At 37.1% G+C, this 27,248-nt stretch overlaps 1 protein-coding gene across 1 annotated transcript in view; it reads left to right on the forward strand.

Moving 5' to 3' along the window:
- Positions 1-11,137: 11,137 nt before the first annotated feature.
- The window catches only part of LOC128645337 (histamine N-methyltransferase A), a 49,233-nt gene continuing 33,122 nt past the window's right edge, over positions 11,138-27,248 (forward strand). Inside the window, exons 1-3 of the mRNA XM_053698259.1 lie at positions 11,138-11,252; positions 13,901-14,325; positions 19,970-20,022. Of these exons, the coding sequence (XP_053554234.1) occupies positions 14,174-14,325; positions 19,970-20,022 (205 nt within the window). The 5' untranslated portion in view covers positions 11,138-11,252; positions 13,901-14,173. The remainder of the gene's footprint in view (positions 11,253-13,900; positions 14,326-19,969; positions 20,023-27,248) is intronic.

Raw genomic sequence — 27,248 nt, forward strand, 5'->3', positions numbered from 1 at the left:
AGCAAGAAGTTGAAACTAAAGAATAAAAATCTAACGGATAAACAGATCCAAATCGTCAAAAAGCTGGAAGATAACCACAATCTCACCATTAAACCCGCTGACAAAGGCGGTGGGATTGTGGTGATGAACAAAACAGACTATAACACCGAGACGGAGAGGATTTTAAGTGACCAAAATACATATAAAAAACTGAGAGAAAATCCAACCCAACTATACAAAAAAAGGCTGACAGACCTCCTGAAGGGAGCAAAAGAAGAAAACATTCTTAACGAAAAAGAGTACAATTATATAAATGTACAATTTCCGAGAACTCCGGTAATATACCATCTACCGAAAATTCATAAGGATCTAAAAAAAAACCCGGGAAGACCAATAATCTCGGGGATAGGGTCTTTAAGCAGTAACTTGTCAGAATATGTCGATAGACATCTCCAGAAACATGTCAAAGAACGTCCATCATATCTAAGGGACTCCACTCAGATAATTAATCTACTCGAGGAAATAAGCTGGGAGGAGAACTTCATCCTGGCAACTTGTGATGTTACTGCATTATATACAAGTATTCCGCATGAGGAGGGACTAAAAGCAGTACAATTCTATTTGGAGAGAGATGAAGAACTCCCGGAGAGACAATGTGAATTCATACTAGAAAGTATAAACTACATTTTACATCACAATTACTTCAGTAATGAAGGGAAGTTTTACAGGCATATATAGGGGGACGGAGATGGGGACCAGGTTCGCGCCCAGCTATGCCAATCTCTACATGGCAAAGTGGGAAGAAATATTTTGGGAATCATGTCCCGCTGGCGCGGACCTGGTTCTCTATCGCCGTTATATTGATGACATAATACTAATCTGGAAAGGAACACAAGAAGATTTGGAATACACCTTTAAAGTGATGAACCAAAATGAACTTAATCTACGCTTCACGTATGAACACAGTCAAAAATCTCTTACTTACCTTGATTTGGAAATAGAAATAAAGAACAACACTATTAAAACATCGACTCATTTCAAAAAGGTGGACAGTAACAACTATGTCCACCAAACCAGTTGTCATCATAGAAATTGGAAAGCGAACATCCCAAAGGGACAACTTTTAAGGATGAGAAAAAATTGTTCAGATCCACAAAAATGGGAAGAACAAGCCCAGATAATCAAGGCAAAATTCCTTGAGAGAGGTTACAATGAACACCATCTGGACCAGAGGATAGAAGAGATCCGAAAAATTTAAAGAAAGGAATTAACCAAATATAAAGACAGGACCAGGGTGGCTAATGAAAACGAGACCCTTGATGTACCACTAATAACAGAATACAGTGAGAATAGTCGCATTATCGAAGACATCTTTAGGAAGCATTGGAACATACTGAGGGATGATGACATCCTTGGAGAAAGGTTACCCCAAAGACCAAAATTTGTATATAGAAGAACTAGCAATCTGAAGAACAAATTAGCACCAAGCATAAAGAAAGTCAAAAAATTGGAAATAAAAGACACATTTGGGAAAACAATAAAAGGCTTCTTCCCCTGTCATGCATGCAAGGCATGCAAATGTGGCAAAAAATCAACAGAATTCCAATCATATAACAACAAAGAAAAATACAAGATCAATGACTTAATACGGTGCCAAGATAAGAACGTAGTGTATCTACTTCAATGCCCATGTGGTCTTCAGTACGTGGGACAAACGTCCAGGCAGCTGAGGGATAGGATACGCGAACATCTGCTGTGTATCGAGAAACTCAACAAAGAAACAGCATTGTACAAACACTTCCTGGAAAAACATCCTGGAGACACTAAGGCTTTGACATACATAGGAATACAGAAAGTATCGAAGAACTGGCGAGGAGGTAACCAAGAAAAAAGACTACTCACTGAAGAGTCAAAATGGATCTTTCGTCTAGATTCCCTCTACCCAAGGGGTTTGAACAACAAAGAGGATTTGTCCCACTTATTGAATCTGAATTGATTTCTGGCCTAAATCAACCAACACTGTGGAAGAGTACCAAAATAACTCATAAGAAGAAAGACCTCACGAAAATAACAACATAAATAACCCTCACTTTGAGAAAACCTTAAGAATCGTTTTATCTTGAAATCTAAGTAAGAGATTTTGACTATCCGGTGAAAACATGCCATCTGGAAATTGAAAAAGAGACTAACAAAAGTTTTCCCACTAAAGAAGCTATAACTAAAGAAATAACACTCAAGAACAATTTCAAAAAATATCCCACAAAAGCCTGGAGAAAATGAAATAACGGACAAATATAAATTTGAACCGATGTGAAATTTCTCTCCCTCGACTCGTCTCTGACTCATCTTAACAAATGCCCAGTCAGTTATTTGGTCCCATATTATAAGGACTAGCGCAGTATATCAGATTGAAAGCTATCTAGTCCTTTTACAAGTTGAATATTAACAACGTAGTACGAATTACACTTTAAATCCATTTATAGCTAACAGCTAAACACTCTGTCCAATAGAAGCATCTATAGTAATACCATTGATCGATCATAACATTCGATCATTTTTTCACTCACTCAGAACAAAAAATCAACAGTAATCCAACATCGTAACTAAGTACATATCCTCCACAAAAAATTCTATAGAGTAGCACCACCTTTAGAATAGTGTACACAAACTCAAAAAATTCCAGACTGGACCCTTAGAAAGACCTAAGATATAATTAAGGAATGACCAAGCACAAAGGTCATAAGGGTAGAATGCAATAACCCATCCATCTCTACTCTTATCCACGTTTTAAAGGCAAACTTAATCCCTATAGGGCATAAGGGTAGAAGGAAATAGCCCTTCCATTTCTACTCTCATCCACATTTTTTAAAGGTAAATTTAATCCCCACATACCCAAAAACATATCAAGGGAATAAAAAGCAATCAAAAATACAGAACATTAAAGCTATAAGATCTATTAGAAAAGACTTGCTTCATGGAGCAACCTGGAAAGTCTAAAGGTTGGATAATCAGAGAGGGGTTTTTGAGATCCAAAAAACCGGCACGATTATAATGAATGCACAATTTTCATTTTTTGAGTTGAAGAAAAATCGTGACCCTCGCAATGTAAATATTGAATAAAACCTGTGAATGAACAGGTTTTGAAAAAGAGTAAACCACAACTGTTTTTAAAAACAATGTTAGCAAAACGAAAAAGACATAGATCTGCATAACGTTTAAGGTATACAGTGTTAATATATAGCGGCTAAATGGAACTAAAGTTCTAACTATCTACAAATTGTAAATAAACATTAGTAAAACCTATAATTTAGATCGTGAACTACTAGACCTTATAAATAAGCTCACTAAATATCAATACGAATAGCAGGTCTGAGCAAACACTGTCAGTTTCCATAGGCTGACATGCTCATAAAATAAACATAAGAACACAGCTGATACGATAAAGACACACGCTTCTACAACATTTAACAAAACCAATAGGGGTGACTATACGGAGCACACCTTAGAATTTGACCAATGAGGTAACACCCACACTTCTATAACATTTAACAATAGCCAATGGGAGTGAGTATTTTGGACACACCTTAAGATTTGACTAATGAGGAAATGAAGGAAAAGGAAGTTCAAAGTAAAAATAAACACGAAAGAATAGCCCCAAAGTATATATAACAATAGCCCCAAAGTATATTCAACTAAGCACAAAAAAACAAGTTAGACAAAACGAAACATCATAACAAAATAAGAAAAAGATTTGCGTTACGCAAACCGGAAGTGGTAATTGCTACTTCCGGTATTACGAAAATGCTAATTAAACAGGGTATAAAAAGACCCCAAAGAATAAGAAAAACCAGTCTTGAGAAAGGTCAGTGTATGACCGAAACGCGTCGACTGGTAAGTGACACTCTGGTAGGATTATTTTGTTTAAAACCATCTGCACTATTATTGTTTTTGTTTTTGGCAGAAAAGAATAGAAAATTGCTGAGAATTGCATTGACCGTTTGGGTCACCACTTAGAAGATAGATTGCACTTCACACTGGCGAGAGGAACATTGGGAGATAAGTTTCTACACTCCATTTGGGAGGAATAACAAGTACACATTTTTATCCTAATTTGACAATTTTATGGATGTGTGATTGTTCACATTTTTTCAGGACTATTTTTTCATTCATTTTTTCTTTTTTTTCACATTTGAAGTTTTTCTTTTTTTCACATTTGAAGTTTTACTTTTTTCATTATTTTTGTTCATCGTTTTTGTCTTTACATCACCACTGACTGTGACCACCTTTAACTGTGATATCCTTGAAGAATATTTTACCAATAATTGAGTATTAAGTTTTTCACATAGCATTTTTGATTATCGTTTGTTCACCTTGTTCTCTGATTATCATTTGGGAAATTTGTTTTTCAACATTTTTAGGAAATTTTTAAACACTCTACTTTAGACACGATCATTTTTTTGGTATCATCAGGCACTCTTTACTCACATTAGTTTATTGGAAGTCAGAAATTAGCAAGAAAACACACGGTATTATATTGCACATCACTATTACCACATGATGCAAGACATTTAGTTATCATTAGACAGACCATAACACAAGAAAGTGTCTCTCTAGCAGAATCACCTACACTGATCCACCCATACATCCGGATTTATTACACTATTTGCAATTTTACTATCATATGGAAAGATTGTATAAGTAAATAATTGTTTTTATTTTTTGATTTTAACTTATTGTAAAATCTTGGATCCTTGATTATTTATTTTTATTTGATGGTTTAACGTAATGTTAACTTTTATGTATATGTATAAATAAACTGACATAATTTTACATATCCTAGACCCGGCCATTTGTTCTTTGGCGCTTTAATTACCTCTTATCTGATTATCCTATATTATAAAAGGCCAAGTGTGTTTGTCTGAAGCCATCATGCGCAGTAGAGACAAACACACTTGGCCTTAGATTGACCTCCTCGCACGCGCACCTCAGTGCAGCAGCGCACAGCTGATTACACCTCGCACGCGCACCCACACACTTGCCCTCAGCGCACAGAGACCTCGCATGCGTACCCACACACACCTACAGAGACCTCGCACGCGCACCCACACACACCCACACACACTTCGCACGCGCACCACAGCAGCGCAAGACAGCACCGGCACAACAGGTCAGTATGTGTGACAGCACATGCTAAAGTTATTAAACGCCTGTATGAGGTAAAACGTTATCTCTATGAGTACAGCAGCCCCCTGGGCGTTGTATGGCGTGTGAGGCTCACAGCTGATGCGCAAAAAGCAATAACTCAGTGAGTGTGACAAGAAAGAAGTAACCCGGTAGCCGACTGCTGGGATATCCAGTTAGCACACAGGCAGTGCGTGGGACAGTTGTTCGCTTCCAGCTCTGAGGTTGGGCACTTTGCACGCAGCGCCTCATCCCATCCCTGGCTTGCGTGATAGAGCAGTAACCCTGAGCATGCATAGCATGCTCAGCTGCCCTTTGTGCCCATTGCCAGAGCTGACAGTAGGAACCCGGCAGGTGATGACAGGGCGGTGCTTACCAGGCAATCTGTAGTTATTGTCATGCTATGCATGAGTAATAACTGTCAGGGGCACACGCATGGGGTCAATAGTCATGTCATGTGTGGGCAGTGATTAAAACAGGGGCACAAGCTAGAGGGTAAGCGATAGAGCAAGAGGGAGAAAGCACAAAAGAGAGGGGGAGAGAGCGCAAAAAAGAGGGGGAGAGAGCACAAAAAAAGAGGGGGGAGAGAGTGCAAAAGACTGGGGGGAGAGTGCAAAATAAGGGGGAGAGAGAGAACTCAAAAGAGAGGGGGGAGAGAGAGAGAGAGCGCAAAAGAGAGGGGGGAGAGAGAGGGAGCAAGGGTTGGAACCGCGGTACCTAAAAAATTGGCCCGTGTACACGGGCTTTAGGACTAGTTAATTTATAAAGCAGCAACATATTACAAAGTGTTATGATGTTAGACATAAGGGATACGGTACGGGGCCCTGACTGGGAGTCACTGTTAGCTGTAATGTGTGTTTAGAGTAGCATTTGTGTTGTATTATGTGTAATGTGTATGTGATGTATGTATAGTTAGCATAAGTGTAATGTGTGTAGTATTTGTCTGGTGTGTATACAGTGCGTTTGTGATGTGTGTATGTGTAATGTGTGTGCATAGTGTGTATTTAGTGTTTGTGTAGTCTGTGTGCAGTGTTTACGTATTGTACTTTATATGTGTAGTCTGTGTGTATGCAAAGGGCAGTGTGTGTGTGTGTGGTATGTGTATTGTTTGTTTGGTGTGTTATTGTGTGTGCTTTTGGGATTTGTGTAATGTGTGTGTAGTGTTTGTGTTCATAGAAATTGACTGTTACAAACTCTTGAAAAACATAGTCTTACATTAAACAGTTCCATGAACATACTAATAAATGTTAAACTAGTGTTAATCACGAAACTTTTCATTTGGAATTAGCAGAGTATAGGCATACTCCATAAGGGATTAAAGGCCCTAGTTGGGAGTGTAATGAATATTAATTCAACCATTAATAATAAATAAAACACAGGACACATAATGGAGGAAAGACTATGACCGGTAGCGTTTATTCAAACATGAAGACATAACCAACTTAAATATGGATTGCGACAGATGAGTCACTAACTCTTCAAGCTGACAAGTGGTCAAGCTCGCACAACGGAAGATGCAACGGAGCCCCAATGCTCCTCCCATGACCAAAAACAGGGCTGGCAGGGAGTTCCCTTGGCTCACCTACTGAGAGGGGACAGCCTAAGCATCCATTTAGGATTGTATGCCCCTCTTTTTGGCCCAGCCATCACTCCACCCCATTTATTTAGCCAAAGATGGTAATGAAAGGGCCAAGACATTCCACCACCAGAGTTTTAAAATCTCTTTTTCCATAAGGGGACCCAGATCCGCTGACCACACAAACCAGCTATCAGCAGGAAGAGAAAAATTAACAAACACGGTCTTACCGAAGGTAAGCTCAACTAAACCTACCACAGCCATGATAACCTAAACAGCCCCTAGAGGCATCATGAGACTCACAGCTGCCATCCTCACAAACTGAAACAAAGGGGAGGGAGGGTGGGCAAACAGGAGTCTTCAGCCAATACAGTGGAAAGAAGGCTTTGCACTTCCTGACACCACCAACTAACAAGTACACCTCCCATCCCACAGAGCCTTAACCCATAAAGTGAGTGTAAAGTAAACAATAGTCGCTAAAGTCCCGATAGAATTTAAAAAAACTCATCTGCAATCAACAAATCTTTGTTCCCCCGCCCCTCTGCACAAACGTCACTGCCCGGGGGAAACAACGATTTCTTGATTGCAGATCAGTTATCTGTCAATCAATTGCTAAATATGGCGACCGGAGGTTCAGCTCTTATCCGTATAGCGTTGCAAGTGAAATATCTCTGAAGATAAGTATACACTAAAGATTTCATGAATGAAAGTCTCATTCATTTTTTAAATTCTATCAGTTGACTTTAGCTAACATTGTTTACTTTATATTCACTTTAAGCCTGCTCCAAGCCCATTCTGAGCTCTACACTATCATTTCTATACACAATTAGTCTTGTTATAAACAGGTAAATAGTTTTATTTTTCACATAGTTGAGAAACTCCAAAAGTCTAGTAAGACATTTGTCAAAAGTCACCTAATAATTAGGGATGGGCTAATGTTTTTCAACATTTGAAAAATGTTAACATATTAATTTGTTAATTTTGAATTTTGACTGTTTGTAAGCCACTTCTCTCAGCTTATCCTCCTTGATTTATCTGCAACCTTTGATACTGTTGACCACCCTCTTTTGCTCCAAACCCTCCAATCCTTTGGCATCTGCGACACAGCTCTCTTGTGGTTCTCTTCCTATCTATCTAACGGTACTTTTAGTGTAGCCTTCTCTGGAGCATCCTCTGCCCCGTTACCACTTTTGTTGGGGTACCTCAAGGCTCTGTCCTCGGTCCCCTTCTCTTTTCAATTTATAAGTCATCATTAGGTTCCTTAATAAATTCCCATTTGTTTCAATACCATTTGTATGCTGATGACACCCAAATCTATCTCTCTGCACCAGACCTACCTCCTTCCTTACTAACCTGTGTCACTAACTGTCTCTCATATTTCATCTTGGATATCCTCTCACTACCTTAATCTAAATCTCTCCAAAACTGAACTCCTTATTTTTTCTCCTTCCTCCAAAATCTCCACCCCCCAATTTTCTATAACTGTTGATAATTCCATCATTACCCCTACCCCGCATGCCCGATGTCTAGGGGTCACACTTGACTCAAACCTTTCTTTCACTCCTCTCATTCAGTCCTTGGATAAAGCCTGCCGCTTTCACCTTAAAAACATCTCTAAAATTAGACATTTACTTACACAAGACACAACTAAGATTTTAATCTATTTTCTCATCCTTTCCCCGCCTCGACTATTGCAACTCTGTCCTCTCTGGTCTCCTTAGCTGCCGCCTAGCTCCTTTGCCAGGCTCATCTTCCTCCAGGATTAAACACAAAACACTCACTTTGACATACAAAGCCCTCAACTGCACTGTTCCCCCCTACATTTCAGACATTGTCTCCAGATACTCTCCCTCCCGCCCCCTTCTCTCTGCTCACGATCTCCTACACTCCTCCTGTATTGTTACTTCCTCATATTCCCATTTACAGGACTTCTCCAGACTGGCTCCCATCTTGTGGAACTCTCTGCCTCGCTCCACAAGACTCTCCCCTAGTTTTAACAGCATCAAGCTCTTCCTAAAGACTCTACTATTCAGGGATGCATATAACTTACACAAACCTTTCCTAACTCGATTGCTTTCCCCTTGAACCTCTTAGAATGTAAGCCTATGAGCCCAGCTGTTTGTAGATCACCTTCATAAGAGCCGACTACAATAGTGCAACTCTCGGCATGGCCCTTTACCCATTTGATCCCTGTAAATGTTATCTTGTATACCTCCTATGCTTATAGAGCTGTGGAATCTGTTGGCACTCTACAAATACCCGATAATAATAATTCAAATTTTTCTAATAATTCAATGCAAATTATGCAATATTCAAATTAAAAAAATAGAATCTATATATTTGTAATATAATTTCAAATGCTTTCTTTAAATGTAATATTCAAATTATGCAAGATTCAAAATAGAAACATTCAAATTAGTATATTTGTGTCTATTTAGTATCATCACTAAATTCCCTTTTACTTGAACTTTTGAACTTCTGAATAGTATTTGTTAAATCAAATGTTACATTCAAAATTTCGAATCTGGATAGTCGATCTAATTATGAACATTCGAAAACTAAAGTAACATTTGAAAACCGGAAATAACATTTGATTACGAATGTTAATAGATTTTCAGCACATTCTCCCATCCCTACTTATAATATGCTCTCATGCCCTCTGTTTTAAAAATTATACTCTAAAAAGAATCACAAAGTCTTAAGTATAGAATAAAACATAACTGAAATGCCAAAAAAATGAATTGATAGAACCTATGATAAAATATCCCTGTAGGAATAAACATGTAATTTAAATGTAAAGGTTAATGAAAGCAAAAGAGTTTACACACATATGAAATGTTCCCTAACAAGATTTATGCCAATCATATCATATACCCTAGAGATTGGCTGTCCTTAAAGGACACAATATAACATTTGACAAGCAGCATTTTTGCAACATACTCTGTAACATTCCTCATGTAAGCAGGTCCCCTATCATACACACGTAAGATGAGTGAACTCACATCTGACACTTGCTACTAACAGCAAATAACATCACCATATCTGAAAACCAGAGTAGCCATGTGCATTTTTACATAAAAAAAAGTTTTAATCCCTTATTTAGTTAATTTGATTCTAAAATGTATACTTACCTAAAGGGATACAAAACCCACATTTTTTCTTTCATGATTCAGATAGAGCATGCAATTTTAAACAACTTTCTAATTTACTCCTATTATCAAATTCTCCTCGGTCTCTTGTTATTTTTATTTGAAAAGCAGAAATGAAAGCTTAGGAGCAGGCCCATTTTTGGTTCAGAACCTGGGTTGCACTTGCTGATTGGTGGCTAAATGTACCCACCAATCAGCAATTGCTATCCAGGGTGCTGAACCCAAAATGGGACTACTGTTAAGCTTATTACTGCTTTTTCAAATAAAGATACCAAGAGAGTGAAGAAAAATTGATAAAAGGAGTAAATTAGAAAGTTGCTTAAAATTCCATGCTCTGAAAGAAAAAAAATTGGGTTAGCATCCCTTTAAGTAAGAAACTAGACATGTGCGTTTCGTTCCGAATTTAAATTCGGACAAATTTGTCAAATTCGGAGATTCAGATCGATTTGAATTTCCGAATTACCGTAGCACCGAATCTAACGAATAAATCCGAATTAGTTCGGATTTATTCGTAACATTCGGATGGCCATGGACTAATCACAATTACACAAGTATTGTACTGTATATTAGGTTATATCACTCTGCTATGGGTTACACCTAATATTACAGTACATAATACTAGTCTAATACACAGCACATCCCACGTAACACATACCGAACTTCCGAATTTACAAATCGAATCCGAACCAAATACATCCGAATTTATTAGAATCTGAATGAATCCGAACAAATCCGGAAAGAATGCATTCGAATCAATCTGAAAACATCCGAATCGATCCGAAACTAACCGAAACAATTTTTTTTCGCCGCGCACAAGTCTATAAGAAACTTGTTAAACGTGTAAAAAACAAAAAAGCCTCATGATATTAGGTTCTTACTGTTCAATAATATTCTTCTAAGCTCACTTCTCTGTATCTCCCCTTTTCTGACTAATCTCTTCTTTTCTTCTCCCCCCCTCATCATTTGTTATCTTAACTTGCAGTCATGAGTATTTCCACCATGTCTGTGCAGAACTGTCACATACTGGCTCACCATTTTTTTTATATAATTTTGTGATATTGCATATATTATGTGATTCCAGTAACTATGAGTTTTTATATCAGTAAATAAAAAAAATAAATTATTTAAAGTGTTTACTAAGCAACTCGATTCAGAACATCTTTCTTCCTTTAAAAAAAAAAAAAAAATCAGAGGTGGAAACTTTTCAGTTCTTTTCACAAAGCAGAAGCCCCTCCTTAGCATTGGCATGTAACAGAATTTGGTGGGTGGGGACTGGGGACAAACAGAGGCTGCGTTTTCTATATTTGTGGCCATTTCCTGCAGCTGCTTTAAACTCTCAGCTGATCTTCAAACTGAGCAAAAGAGCAGTAAGTAGAACGACATTATCTGAGTGAATGCTTTGATGGAATATTAATAACAAAGCATTAAATCACAAGTGTTGCATATAATTAGTACATTCTTTATGTTCTAGCTAGGCAGCGCTAGTCTGTTGAGCTCTATACTTCCTGTTTTCTTACATTGATCTTAGCAGTTTCTAAGGCTGGATACAGACAGTATTTATGTTTCACTTGTATTGCTTGTAACTGTGCATTGCTGTTAATATTGGTTGTTTTTACTGTATTAAAAGGCAAGGATCTTACTGCAAAGAGAACCCTATGAATAAATATCCCTAATGAAAACAGTATGCACAACAGCACTAACTGTTCTTCAGATTACAGTAACACATCTTATTTTTTTATTCTCTTCCCATGTATTCACCAAGGCTCAGAATTCTGCAACATGTTTATGTCTATCATATCTAACTGCTTAGGTGGTCCCATCACAAAAAGACAATAAGGGCTAGATTACAAGTGAGGCGCAAATGGGGTTTTTTTTTTTTTGCGCTAGCCCAATCTTGTTTTTGCAAGCCATTTTAATTTCGCTGATATTACAAATGGAGTAAAATCGCGATTACACTAGTGCAATCACCCTTTACGTTTCAATCCTTACCGAGATCTCAGAGCTGTGGTTATCTGTTTTTCGAAACAAAACTACTTAAAAAATATATTACAAAGTACAGTTACACTCATATTAGCGCAGTCAAATAAAAAATAATTAAAAAACATATTGCACAAAAAATGTATAAGGGCTCAAAGATTGGAGATCTTGTTTGTTAGAAAAAGAAGGCAGGCAAATGGCTTTAACATTGAGACACATACATATACATTGCTAAAGATTTATATGTGTATATATGTATTTACAGTAAAAATACACATATAAAAACATATATATATATATATATGTACACATATACAAACCTATGCATTATAGCCCTTTTCCATTAAGCAGCTAAAACATGATAAAACATATTTATACAATGTTTATATTCTATAAAGATTTTAACTGTATCTACTGTAAATATTTCACATTAGCTAATGCTAATACGCTATGCTGTTTGAGTGATGGGTGTTTTTTTTTCAATAATTTATTTTTCCATTGACTTCTATGGGGAATGTGAAAAGGCGATGGCGTTTGCTTGATTTCGGTTGTTTTTTCTCTCCATTGATTTCTATAAGGGAATACATGCACGGGCATGCGAAAACATAGGTTAACACTAGCACAAAATATGTTTTTGTAATACGAAAGCAACAAAACAAGCTAAAAAATTAAAATCCTACCGCGCCACTTGTAATCTATCAGGGATAAATGGTCCATTAACAGTGAACCTCTCTTGGACTATGTGCTTTTGTGTAGTAGTATGAATAAATAAATAATTAACACATATCATGGTACATAGGTATAATCTGCAGGCACAGCAGAACAAACTCATGTACTTTAGTATTTTACTTATTGTTGTGTAGGAGAGTGTGTGTTTATTTCTGCTTTATTTAAATAGAGAACAACAACATACTCGACCAGTCTGCAGTTAGATCTGCTTGTCACTTATTTGCAAGTGTGTGAGAGTGTTAATGTGAATGTGTGTGTGTGAGAGAGAGTTTGTGTGTGTGAGAAAGTTTGTGTCTGTGTGTGAGGTAGTATTAGAGAGTGTGTGTATGTGTGACAGAGTATGAGAGAGCCATTTTTGTCCTTACTGAGTTTTTGAATATGGGTATATGCAGCATATCTACATATACTCCTGAATAGTAATACATTTTACTAGAAATAATTTTAATAATATAAATTTATAGCAAAACTGAAATGTGCATTTTAATGTTTGTGTCCCTTTAAAGGGAAATTTAAACCAAATATGTAATTTGTTATAAAATATTATTATGCTTATTAAAAATATGATGTGTATCTATTCAATATTTATTAAACATTCTTTTCCTAAAAATTGAGAGGCTGGAGTAGATTCTGCAGGGTCCTGAACTCTCACCCTAAACATGCGACCCAGTGATTGCTTGACCAACATAGTAGCTCATATATACACATCAAAGCAGATAAGGAAAAACATAATACAGAAGCTATGTTCCTAAATTGCAAATCAATGCAAATTAAGTTAAAGGGATACTAAACCCATTTTTTTTCTTTCATGATTGAGATAGAGCATGCAATTTTAAGCAAGTTTCTAATTTATTCCTATTATGAATTTTTTTGATTCTCTTGCTATCTTTATTTAAAAAGCAGGAATTTAAAGCTTAGGAGCCAGCCCATTTTAGGTTCAGCACCCTGGATAGCGCTTGCTTATTGGTGTCTACATTTAGCAAACCAATAAGCAAGCATAACCCAGGTTCTCAACCACAAATGGGCCGGCTCTTAAGCTTTACATTCCTGCTTTTTAAATAAAGATAGCAAGAGAACAAAGACAAATGTATAATAGGAGTAAATAAGAAAGTTGCTTAAAATTGCATGCTCTATCTGAATAATTAAATATACAATTTCGGTTTAGTATCCCTTTAATTAGATGAGTATTAAATGCATTTAAATGATTTATTAATTTGCATTTTTTTTTACAAAAACATGTTTAATTGCTTGTATATAAAATACTTAAATATAAAAAACTCTGAATTTATTTGACATTCTCCATGTTTCACAGAGAACGTGCAGAGAAGTATAGGAAATTAAACAGTGGAAGGAAGCAGTGCACAGAAACATAACCACATATGGTTTTTGGACCTTTATGCCAGCAGTGTGCAGATCAAGTTCCAGAGAAGCTCCTTGCAGATAACAGTGTTTGCTTTCCCTGCGTGTGGCATTTTATTGCAGAAATGAAGCAATCTCTGTGAGAAGCGATAAATTTGCAGTCAGTACATTTTGCAAAGGCCAAAGAAAAGGCAGAAGGAAAATATATTCACAAGTTTCATCTTCAATGGAGAACAGGAAAATAGACTCTGCAATGAGAAGCTTGATCTCAGAACACAGCCGATATGTAGAATCATTCAATATTTTCCTTAAGAATTCCACAGAGCACCAGTGTATGCAGCAGTTCATTGAAACAAAGCTGCCAGAGATTATTGTCAGGTAAATCAATGCTTCATTCCTAGGATTATAAATTTAACATAGAATTTTAAAATTTTATTATAGTTTATTGTAAGATCTACTGCCTTGTTAATTGGAATCCACATGAATGCATTTCAGTTTTAAATAGAAGCATTTTTGTAATATGCATGTATTAGCAAAACTGCTTCTTATAAAAGCTATAGATGTTTCAAAAGTGTATTTAAGTATGCACCGTGCACCAGCATTATAAACGCAGCACTTGCTCAGATAGCCCAAGGTGCTTGAACCATCTGGTAATGGCTCAATTTGTTAATTGCTGACATGATAAAAAAAAGCCCCACTGGCAGTCTGAGCAGCTGCAGTATTTAAAATGCTGGTGCAGTGACAATATCTAGCTATGCTTCAAATGCACATGCAGTGAAAAATGTTAACACTAAAACAGTTATAACTTTTACTAGAAGCATTTTTGCCAATACATTTATATTTTGTATAAATATGTTTCTTTTCAAATATGTAATTCATCTCTGTGCATTTAAATTTAGACTGGAGTGTCCCTTTAAATTGCTCATTTGTAATAGGAACAGTTGTGAGCTCTGCATTTTAATGCCAAGACAGTGACCCCTTGACTTGTGGTAAAATATTTGTATTACCTTTTTCTGCTGATTACACACTGATAAAAATAGTAATAACAGTGGGCCCTATCTTTTGTAAAACAGGATATTGCACCTGGTGAGGTGCAGTTTCTGGGATAAAAAATGCTAACTTATGATAATGATTGACATTAAAATTATTTCTGCACAAAGCTTTTTTAAAAAAGCTGATAAGCATTCTTACAGTTTATGATAAAGAAAGTTTCATATGGCAGTTTTCATTTATTCAATATAGGAGACATTGGGCATGAGCATAACATAGAAACCTAAGGGGATAAAGGATATGGAGATCTTTTTAGAAAATTAAATATGGAGGACGTGAGAAAGGTGATTGGTGGGGGAGAACCTTAGGGAAAGATATGATGGTATGCATGAGAATTGAGGATATTTTCAAAAAGAATATGGGGCCGATTTATCAAAGTGCAGCGGACATGATCCTCTGTAGTGGATCATGTCGGCCGCACATCGATAAATGCAGACAGCATACGCTGTTAGCATTTATCATTGCACAAGCATTTCTAGGGAAATGCTTGTGCAATGCCGCTCCCTGCATATTCGCGGCCAATCGGCCGCTAGCAGGGGGTGTCAATCAACCGATCATATGCGATTGGGCGGATTGCTGTCCGACGCCTCAGAGGTTGCGGACGAGTTAAGGAGCAGCGGCGAGCCTGAAGGCTTCCACAGAAACAGGTATGTACGGCCCCATTCGGACCGTGATAAATCGGCCCCTATAGCTTTGTTCATTATGAGAATGAGAATTAACTCTCTCTAAAAGTGAGAATTCTGGACTTATTCTTAGTTTCTTTAAAATCTTAGGAAATAATAATGCGGCTATTTAAAATATCCATACTCGGATCATTTAAAAGGAGACTACAACTACAATTGCATAGTTAATACTCTCAACAGCTTTGTACTGGGCGGTTTCATTTTGAAATGTAGGTATTCTTGCACTGTTAAAGGGATAGTATAGTCAAAATTAAACTTTCATGATTCAGATAGAGCATGACATTTTAAGTAACTTTCTAATTTACTCCTATTATCAATTTTTCCTTGTTCTCTTGGTATCTTTATTTTAAAAAAAAGCTGGAATGTAAGCTTAGAAGCCAGCCCATTTTTGGTTCAGCATCCTGGTAGCACTTTCTGATTGGTGTCTAAATGTAGCCATCCAATTAACAAGCGCTACCCAGGTGCTGAGCCAAAAATGGCCTAGCTCTTAAGCTTACTTTATACCTTTTTTAATTAAAAATACCAAGCGAATAAAGAAAAATTGATAATAGGAGTAAATTAGAAAGTTGCTTAAAATTGCATGCTCTATCTGAATCATGACAGTTTATGTTTGACTAGACTATCCCTTTAAGGGACAGCCTACACCTTAGTCATCTTAAACTCTTACTTTAGATTAAGCTGCAAATATTCTCCTGCACCCTTTCTATATCATGCAGCAGTAACAATCAAAAAGTTATTTTAAAATGAATATTGTTTCTGCCCACTTTGAAATGGCTGCCAAGCTCAGCCCACTGATGACATCACGATCTGGGCAGCATCTATACTCTATGCTGAATAGAATTGACAGTCTGTTGAATTCAATTCAAGAGGCTTTTGTAACTAGTGAAGCCTTTAATGCAGCCAAGATCATGATGTCATCAGTGGGTGGAGCTTGGCAGCCATTTCAAAGTGGGCAGAAACCATATTCATTTTAAAATATCTTTAAGGGATAAACCTCCTATTACTTCCTACGTTCTAAATAAAAACACAACACAACTGCTTGGGGAAAAGGCCGATCACGGTCGCGTTTATTAAACCAATTTAATTCTGCCTAATCTTAGCCAATAATTAGGCAGCTCAAATCAACCTATCACTGAACTTGTAACAAGTTCATTCCAGTTGGTGGCGGCATCTTCTTCTGGCTAACTAACCCCTACTTATTGACAGACAAGGCCCCTCCGATGTCTGCAGCGTGGCACAGGGGTTGCGCACGCTCATTGGCACAGTGAGAGAGATTTTGTTATGGAGAGCTCTTCGGCCTGCAGCTCTTTAAGAAAGGGAGAGAGGAACCCCTAAGCCAGCACTTAGTGGGCGACACCTCTCCCTGTGTTCGGGCCGTCACTCTGTTCACACTGCGCCCGCTCCCAGGGCCTTGCCTGACCGCCAGCTAGGGCACAATTTCACCAACCCAGTAAGGCATCCTCTCCAAACGAGTCGTCCAACACGAATGAGAGAGGTGGATGACTATCTTACAACCTCGGGCTTACAGGGCTGGTTCAACTAAACCTACCCCCGCCGAGGACGGACTTACCCTCAACCTAACGTGCCACCACATACCTTCTTCCAGGGACGGGCGGGCGGGGAAAGTTCTCCTCGAAGTCTGGAGGCAGGAAGAGGCCAAATCCACTGGAACAGGACCCTATAAAGGCAAGAGGTACACCCTCCCACACATTTGCAACATTGTAACATACACACACTTCTAGAACCCTCCAGACTTCAAGTCAGCTATCCCTTAATTTTGCTACAGGCCCACTAGAGGGCCTTCCACTTCCATTTTTACTGTTCCTGCTGTATGATATAGAAAGGGTACTGGAGCTATTTGCAACTTAATCTAAGAAAAGACTGACTAAGGTGTCAGATCAGTGACATTGACAGCTTTTTGATAGCTGTGTTGTGTGATTTTTTTATTCATTTTTTTTTTATTTATTTTTTTAGCACAATCTCATACCACCCAACATTTGTGGAGGATGGTGGGCATGTCTGGTGGTTTGTAGGCTTTTTTTGGTGGTCTATGGGCAGGACTAGGGGAATTGTACAAAAACAGACATATGGCTGTGTCAGAGGCACAGGGGGATAGAGCTCAAATAGGGACAGTTTGGAAATCTGCAATCTAAATTATTATAGATATACTTGTTATCATCATTATAGATTGATGTTATGATAATCAGTCCATAGATCCCAAATTTTGTTAAAGGGATAGAAAGGTTAAAATTGAATGTGCATGAGTGCATTTCAATGTGAAATAGAAGCATTTTTGCAATATACAGTCCTTCTATTAGCAAAAATGCTTCTAGTAAAGGTTATTACTTGTGGTATATGCACATATCCTGTGAGGGCCCGTGCTCTAGTATACAAACACTTCACCTTCTCAGAGAGTCAGTGGTGGCTTTTATGATACAACTGAAGTCTTCACAGAAGCAATACACACCATATTCCACTCTCTGAGCTTTAATACTGGTGTAAGTGGCCCTCACAGGATATATGCAAATGCCGAAGAAAAACAGTGGTAACTTTTACTAGAAGCATTTTTGCTAATGGAAGTATATTGCGAAATATCTTCTCTTTCAAATTTAAATGCATTTGTGCACATTTCAATTGTTACCTTTATATCCCTTTAAATAACTATATGGGTGTTCCTACCATTGAAATTTAAGGTCAAGCCTGATCCCATGTGGTCAGGGTAAGATCTTTATATTAACTGGGAATTGGTAGTTTAATGCCTAGAAAAATAAGTGTAAGGAGATTTTTGTTTATGTTGAGACATAGTTGGGAAACCTAAGAAACTGAGGAGAAGTTCCACGGACAGAATTCTTTTTTAACTGTACTAGTGTCACCACAATCTTTTTCTAAAGATAAATGTACAGTTTAAATTGTGGATCGGAATAACTCTGGTTATTTAACAGAGCTTAATATTGGATTCCCATTTAGCTATCACAATGGATTTGTAAAATACATTGGTGTATCTAATAAAAGTTTGTAGAGTGTAAAAGGCAATAAGAAAGCTCAGACAAAGACATATTAAAGTTTTGTGAGCTCACAAAATATAAATTTTAATACAATTTCATTAATAAATGTAATAAAGTTTTTACGTTATGTATAAGGAATAGATATTTTAGAACTAATTTGAAATAAGAACTATCATTATGTGGGTTTTGGAGAATTATGCATGTTATTTGTTCTATGTGAGATACAGACTGTTCTATGTGAGAGAACTTTAAATTAAAATGTATATTCTGTACATTTACTTATGAGCGAACTTAGAACTGCAGACTTTTCTGTATAACACTGTTTCTAACTCTGTTAGAGCACATCATTATAAGACTATTGACCCTACATTTCTGTGTGTTTAACCCCTGCAATTAGCAGTACTAGCAGCTTTTTTCAACTTGGGACCAGCAGTGCTCCGCAGGTCCCTAGCGGGACTTCTACTGTGTTGTTAATCCCTTTGTAAGTTTTAAACAAACAGCAGTGCCGGGTTGATAGTCATAAAATGGCATGCTGTAAAGAATAAGAGCATGTCATTTTTCAACTTTTATGTCCCTTAACTAGTTTGCCCTTAATATGTTTCGATGACTTGTTATACCAGCTGCAAATGTATGAGTCATTGCTCATTAAGGTTTGTTTATGCATTTGATATAGCTATTTTTGCTGTTCAAAACCACAATCCAATCAGAAGAGCTTTACATGCAGGGAAAGCAGACCATATTACTTTATCTTGCTATATACACACACAACTGTCATATCATATCTTTCAATGTATACACAAAGACCAATACTTAGATGACACAGTAGAAAACAAACATTTTAGTACCACTCTCCCCCCACTGGGAGTGTGATTTCCTCTAAACTTTACTGTTTATATTGCTTTTTTTTTTACAACCAGTACTGCTGTACTGAAATTGTCAGTATAGTTAGCAGTTTTTGCAGGCAAAAACAGCTATTTAAAATGGCAAAGTAAAGGTAAAGGAGATATTTTTAAACAATAATACACACAAGCAGGTAAAATGGATCATTGTGAAAACATTAAAGGGTACACAGTCCCTTTAATAGAGGATCACATTTTATGCAATACAACTTATTTATAGTATTTATGCACATTTTCAACAGTTTGTTTTTCAAGCTTTGTAATCTTAAAAATATATTATCAGTAAAAAATGCACTTTTTAGAATGAAATATACAGGTAATGTCATTAGCAAACAGCTGTTCATATGCAAAAAGTCAAACAAGGTGTGCTGTTTTTTGTTTTTAGTATAGGAGATGAGAAGAATACAATTGAGGTCTTGGGAATTGGCAGTGGATCAGGTATTGTACTCTTTATTTTCTGTTCAGATATCTAATTCCCAATTCAATTCTTATAAACCATATGTACCTTTTGTAGAGTTAAGGGATATTGGGGTTACATATAACATTATAATAAAATGTTGTGCAGAAAACGTAGGAATTTAATTTACAATAAACATTTGATACATTTTTGAACTAAACAAAACTTTTTATAGAGTTACTGGGGCCTATCTATCAACCTCCATATGGAGCTTGATGCCCCGTGTTTCTGGCGAGCCTGCAGGCTCGCCAGAAACAGCAGTTATGAAGCAGCGGTCACAAAGACCACTGCTCCATAACCTGTCCGCCTGCTCTGAGCAGGCAGACAGACATTGCCGGAAATCAACCCGATCGAGTATGATCGGGTTGATTGACACCCCCCTGCTGTCGGCCGATTGGCTGCGAGTCTGCAGGGTGCGGCGTTGCACCAGCAGCTTTTGTGAGCTGCTGGTGCAATGCTGAATACGGAGAGCGTATTGCCGAAATTATTTTTTTGTGCTTCTGGTCATGATCAATTTTAAGTCCATCACCTCCATTGACCTCATGTCCATATAAGCAGGCTAAGATATGGGTTTCATAAAATCCTCCTCCCCTGCTAGCAGTGAGGAAGTACCTCTATTCCATAGCCACGTCATTATTTTGTGTGATGTCATCATGCATAATGTAATGATGTCACATGACACCAAGAGACCGTACAAGATATCAAGGAAAACATGTATATGCTATATGATTTTGTTTAAAATTCTGTTATTCTGCACTATTTTGCTTTTTTCTTAATTTTAATAAAATGATAGTAATGCAATATTATGCATTTAGATGGGCTGGATTAGTTTTAAATTCCTACACAACTTTGGGAGGTATGTAATTATAGTATTTTGTAAAAATAAAAAATAAGAAATGCTCTCCTTTCACATTTTAACATATACTATAATTTCCTTGCTTCAGTAAAAAGGAATTAAACCTAAACATATTTTCACATAACAAAATTTACTGTGTTTTGTAAAAGTTCTTAGTAAATCCTCTATTTTTAACCCCTTAATGACCACAGCACTTTTCCATTTTCTGTCCGTTTGGGACCAGGGCTATTTTTACATTTCTGCAGTGTTTGTGTTTAGCTGTGATTTTCCTCTTACTCGTTTACTGTACCCACACATATTATATATTGTTTGTCTCGCCATTAAATGGACTTTCTAAAGATACCATTATTTTTATCATATCTTATAATTTACTATAAAAAAATTATAAAATATGAGGAAAAAATGGAAAAAAACACTTTTTTTAACTTTGACCCCCAAAATCTGTTACACATCTACAACCACCAAAAACACCCATGCTAAATAGTTTCTAAATTTTGTCCTGAGTTTATAAATACCCAATGTTTACATGTTCTTTGCTTTTTTTGCAAGTTATAGGGCCATAAATACAAGTAGCACTTTGCTATTTCCAAACCACTTTTTTTCACAATTAGCGCTAGTTACATTGGAACACTGATATCTGTCAGGAATCCCTGAATATCCATTGACATGTATATATTTTTTTTTAGAAGACATCCCAAAGTATTGATCTAGACCCATTTTGGTATATTGCATGCCACCATTTCACCGCCAAATGCGATCAAATAAAACATTTTTTTACATTTTTCCACAATTTTAGGTTTCTCACTGAAATCATTTACAAGCAGCTTTTGCAATTATGGCATAATTGGTTGTAAATTTTTCTCTGGGATCCCCTTTGTTCAGATATAGCAGGCATATATGGCTTTGGCGTTGCTTTTTGGTAATTAGAAGGCCGCTAAATGCCACTGTGCACCACACGTGTATTATGCCCAGCAGGGAAGGGGTTAATTAGGGAGCATGTAGGGAGCTTTTTGGGGTAATTTTAGCTTTAGTGTAATGTAGTAGACAACACAAAGTATTGATCTAGGCCCATTTTGGTATATTTCATGTCACCATATCACCGCCAAATATGATCAAATAAAAAAAAACTTTAAATTTTTCCACAATTTTAGGTTTCTCACTGAAATCCTTTACAAACATTTTGTGCTTTGGTGTTGCTTTTTAGTAATTAGAAATCCGCTAAATGCCACTGCGCACAACACGTGAATTATGCCCAGCAGTGAAGGGGTTAATTAGGTAGCTTGTAGGGAGCTTGCAGGGTAAATTTTAGCTTTAGTATAGAGATCAGCTTCCCACCTCACACATCAGACCCCCTGATGCCTCCCAAAGAGCTCTCTTCCCTCCCCCACCCCACAAAAGTCTGCCAGTACTAAAAAAAAAGGTATCTTTTTTTTTTTTAAATCTTTTTTTTAGCATATTTACATATGCTGTTGTTTAGGATTCCCCCTTAGCCCCCAACCTCCCTGATAACCCCCAAAACAGCTCTCTAACCCTCCCCCTCTGCCTTATTCGGGGCCATCTTGGGTACTGGCAGCTGTCTGCCAGTACCCAGTTTGCAAATAAAATGCTTATTTTTAATTTTTTTCCCTTTTTTCTGTAGTGTAGCTTCCCCCCCACTCAAGTCCAATCTCCCACCCGTTCCCAGATCCCTTAGATTTATTTTTTTATATATATTTACCCCCCTTTCTCCCTCTTTCAAAAACAATTTTTCTGTAGTGTAGCAGTTCCCACCTGCTCCCTCCCAGTGCACGCGCCTGCCTCCTTCTGTGCATGCGCGCGCGCCCGTGCGCGCCCCCGGCGATCCTGCCCCCCTCTCTCACTTAGACCTCATCGATGGCCACCCACCCGCCTCCCACTTCAGCTCCCACCCACCAATGAATGCGGTCATCGATGTCGGGTGCAGAGAGGGCCACAGAGTGGCTCTCTCTGCACCGGAGGGGTAAAATTTGTTATTGCAGGATGCCTTAGAGGACGTACCCTGCCCGTCCTCAGTCGTTAAGGGGTTAATGAAGCTTATTTTAATTTTTTTATACCCCCCATTGTTGGCTGCTTTTTGATAAGGGATTAAAGGCCTAGTGTGGCCACTCCAATACCTTAGCACAAACCCATAAACTTACCAACCTTAAGGAAAAAACATAGACACACCATAGTGGAAGAAAAGACCAGATACCAGTTCTGTTTATTAAAACATAACACATTTATAACTGACTAAGGGCTAGATTATGAGGGAAGCACAATTGTTAGCTAGGGCGAGATCCAGGTGTTTCTTGCGATCGACTCTGTATTAGTGTTCCGTTGTTTAAAATTACCGCAAGTTTGTTTGTGTGAATTCACAATTAACTGCTTTCCCTATACTATCAATGGACCCCGTCAAGTGCAAAAGTGTGCTTGTATTACAGGTTGAAAGTAAATGCGATCGGTCAAATGCAATCGCTTTTTAAGCTCAAACTTTTAAAAAATTTGTGTAAAGATTGTGGGCAGAGGAAAAAGTTGCACTATACTATTAACACCTAAACTGCAACATACCCCATTGCAAACTACCCCGCAATACGATTAACCCCTAAACCTCCACACACCTCATCGCAAACTACCCTGCTACACCCCTAAACTGCCACCCCCCACCGCATATTGCTTTGCAACAATAATTAGGGTTAATATAGTTAATATATATAATATAATAACTATATTAACTATATTAACCCTAATATAATTAGGGTTAATATAGTTAATATAGCTGGCGGCGGTGTAGGGGGATTAAATTAGGGGTTAATATTTTTAAAATAGATGGCGGCGGGGTAGGAGCTCACTTTAGGGGGTAGGTAAGGTAGATGGCGGCGGGTTTAGGGGCTCACTTTAGGTAGATGGCGGCGAGGTAGGGGCTCACTTTAGGGGGTAGGTAAGGTAGATGGCTGCAGTGTAAGGGGCTAAAATTAGGGGGTATGTAATGTAGCTGGCGATGGTGTAGGGGGATCACATTAGGGGGTTATAGGGGTTAAACACTTTATTAGGGATTGCGGCGGGGGATCGCGGTTGACAGGTAGATAGACATTGCGCATGCGTTAGGTGTTAGGTTTTATTTAGCAGGTAGTTTAGGGAGTTACGGGGCTCCAATAGACAGCATAAGGCTTACTACGGCTGCATTTTGTGGCGAGGTTAAAATGGAGTAAGATTCTCCATTTTCGCCACGTAAGTCCTTACGCTGTATATTGGATACCAAACTGCGCGGGTTTGGTATACCTGCCTATTGCCCAAAAAACTACAGGCGAAGGCAGAAATATACAAGCGTAACTTCTAGATTATGCCGTATATGTGATACCAAACCCGTGCAAAATTCGGCGTCGCCGGCTTTTCCAGGCGACGCTGCATATTGGATTGGGCCCCTTAAGCTAAAGAAAGATACCCTGAAAAGGGCATAAGTGATTTTGCTATTTTTTCACTAAGCTACCCCCCCCAAAAAAAATCCCTAATGCTAAACCCCAAAAAGCTTGTACTCAACAACTTTAATCCAGCTCCTTAGGTGGGCAGCTTTCAGGGCATCTTTTTTAGTATGGGGTATTTATTTATTTTTTAAGCAAAAGAGCTATGTCACTGATCCCCTTTTCAGGGCATTTTTAGTGGCGATTTTAGTGGTATTTTAGGGTTTTTTTAAAGGTGTTTTTTTGTAAGGGCAGTTTAGTTTTAGGATATGTCTTACTGGTTGGGTTTTTATTTTTATTTTTTCAAATGGTATTTTTTTAAATTGTAATTTAGGGGGTTAGCTGTTAAGGGGTATTTTGCTATGGTTAATGAGAAACAAGAGGTGAGGACTGCAAGAGTGAGAATGATGTTAATACAGAGTTAAATTAGGTAAGTGGAATTAATTTGGATGGTAGATTAGGGGAAATTCTGGCTAGAAAAGTTGTGCAATCTAGCATACCGTATTGATTTTAAAAGTCTTCTGGCAGCAATGCAATAAAAATCTGCACCGCCTACCCTGTTAAACATTAGCGGAGTGCACTATAATGCCCCTACCAAACCATAGTTTAATAGCAATGACGGGTATTTGGATTTTGGACTTATTTACATTTTTTTTAAAAGGCTATCACTGAAACTATTGACCAGATTTTAATAGAAAACATTGTAGAAAAAATATTATACAGGTAGAAAACCCTTTGGATTTTGGAATATTTGCATCTTTAAAATGGGACTGTAAACAACACTATCTTATGTAATTTAGGCAATATTTATTTGTAGGGATGCACCGAAATTTCAGCCGCAGAAAGTTTCGGCCGAAAATGGCATTTTTGGCTATTTAGTTTTTCGTTTTTTTTGCCTGTTATTTTCAGTAAAATTATTGTATAGCATGTTTCAAATTTGATGCTAGCCTAGAGCTGCTGTTTAAGTTTATTACTTGACTTACTGTTTTGCATATAATGAGTTTTCTAGGACTATACTTTGTTTGGATAATTGGTAAAAAAAACCTGTTAAATATGGTTACATAGAACTAAATGAAGAATAATACAGTATATTGATATTTATAATTGTTTTAAGTAGGGATGCACCAAAATTTTGGTCGCAGAAACATTTTGGCAAAAATGGCATTATTTTTTGCCTGTTTTTTTTTTCTTGGTAAAATTATTGTGTAGCATATTATTGTTTTAAGATATTTTTGTCCAATTTTAGTGTGTTACTTTCAATAAAAGGTTTTTTTTTTATTCTTTTTTTATTGGATCTAATTATGCAAAAAAATAAAATAAAAAAGATTAATTTGAAAAAATACATTTTCAGTATTAGTTTCGTGCATCCCGGATTTTCGGATTCGGTTTCAGTCCAGAATTTTCATTTCATTTCACTATTTATTTGTATATCATTTTTAATACTTTTGTATACATAGTACCCTCCGAAAGATAGTAAAGTAATGTAATCAGAAAGGTAATATTTGTTGTTTTAAATAAATATAGACATATTTCAGAATATAGGAAAAGAGGGGACGCAGCTGCTGTGAGCTAGTAGAAAACAACCAGACAGTTCCTAAACAAATACTGGTTTGGTCATGAATAAATCAAATGTATGGTGCAGACCCTTGAAATAAATTGAATGAGTTCAAAGAGAAAGAATACCAGGATAAAAGACAGAGAATACAGCACTCTTTTTTTTAAAAAGTTTTTATTTAGCTCAAGAAAATATATTTAAGGTGTATCCAAAATTTAAAGCTTAAAGGGACATAATACTCATATGCTAAATCACTTGAAACTGATGCAGTATAACTGTAAAAAGCTGACAGGAAAATATCACCTGAGCATCTCTATGTAAAAAAGGAAGATATTTTACCTCACAATCTCCTTAGCTCAGCAAAGTTAGTTCTGTGTAAAAAGTTATACTCAGCTGCTCCCAGCTGCAGGTAAAAAAAATTAAAAAAATGAAGAAATGAACAGCAGCCAATCAGCATCAGCAGTGCTGAGGTCATTAACGCTTACTGTGATCTCATGAGATTTGACTTAACTCTCATGAGATTTCATAGTAAGCTTCCTTTACCTGATTGGTGAAATAATATGAGTGCATGATGCTCATCCCTTCAGATGTCCCAGGACAGACACACTAAAATGCTGCTTAGAAATCCTTTACAATGGGAGGTGGCTACTGAGGAACTTTTGAAGTAAAATATCTTTCTTTTTTACATAGAGATGTTCAGGAGATATTTTCTAATCAGCTTTTTACAGCTATGCTGCATCACTTTCAAGTGTTTAAACATTTGGGTATTATGGCCCTTTAAGTAGCTACAAGAGAGATTAATCTCTGGCACCTATAACTTCAAGACTAGTTTATCTCAGGTACCTTCTAACAATAGGTTAATACACAAGTAACCAAACAATGTATATAGCGAAATAAATTACATAGAAATAACAATATGCAAACCTGACCGGTCAGGGGTTAGTGTTCATGCTTGAACAGAAAAAAATTCACATGCTAAGTAGTTAGATGATATGACAATTTAGCAGCAGATAAAGTAACCTACTGTCCTCTTATATCATAACGAACATTGATATCTCAATAAACATACTAAGATGTAAATGGGGTATTTTTCGTGGGAAACCTTAGTCAGACTACTACACCCTGCTGCATACGGCACCTTAAAAGGGACATAATACTCATATGCTAAATCACTTGAAACTGATGCAGTATAACTGTAAAAAGCTGACAGGAAAATATCACCTGAGTATCTCTATGTAAAAAAGGAAGATATTTTACCTCACAATCTCCTCAGCTCACCAGAGTAAGTTCTGTGTAAAAAGTTATACTCAGCTGCTCCCAGCTGCAGGTAAACAAATTTAA

This window comes from Bombina bombina, chromosome 1 (assembly GCF_027579735.1).
Source record: "Bombina bombina isolate aBomBom1 chromosome 1, aBomBom1.pri, whole genome shotgun sequence".
Classification (NCBI taxonomy): domain Eukaryota; kingdom Metazoa; phylum Chordata; class Amphibia; order Anura; family Bombinatoridae; genus Bombina; species Bombina bombina.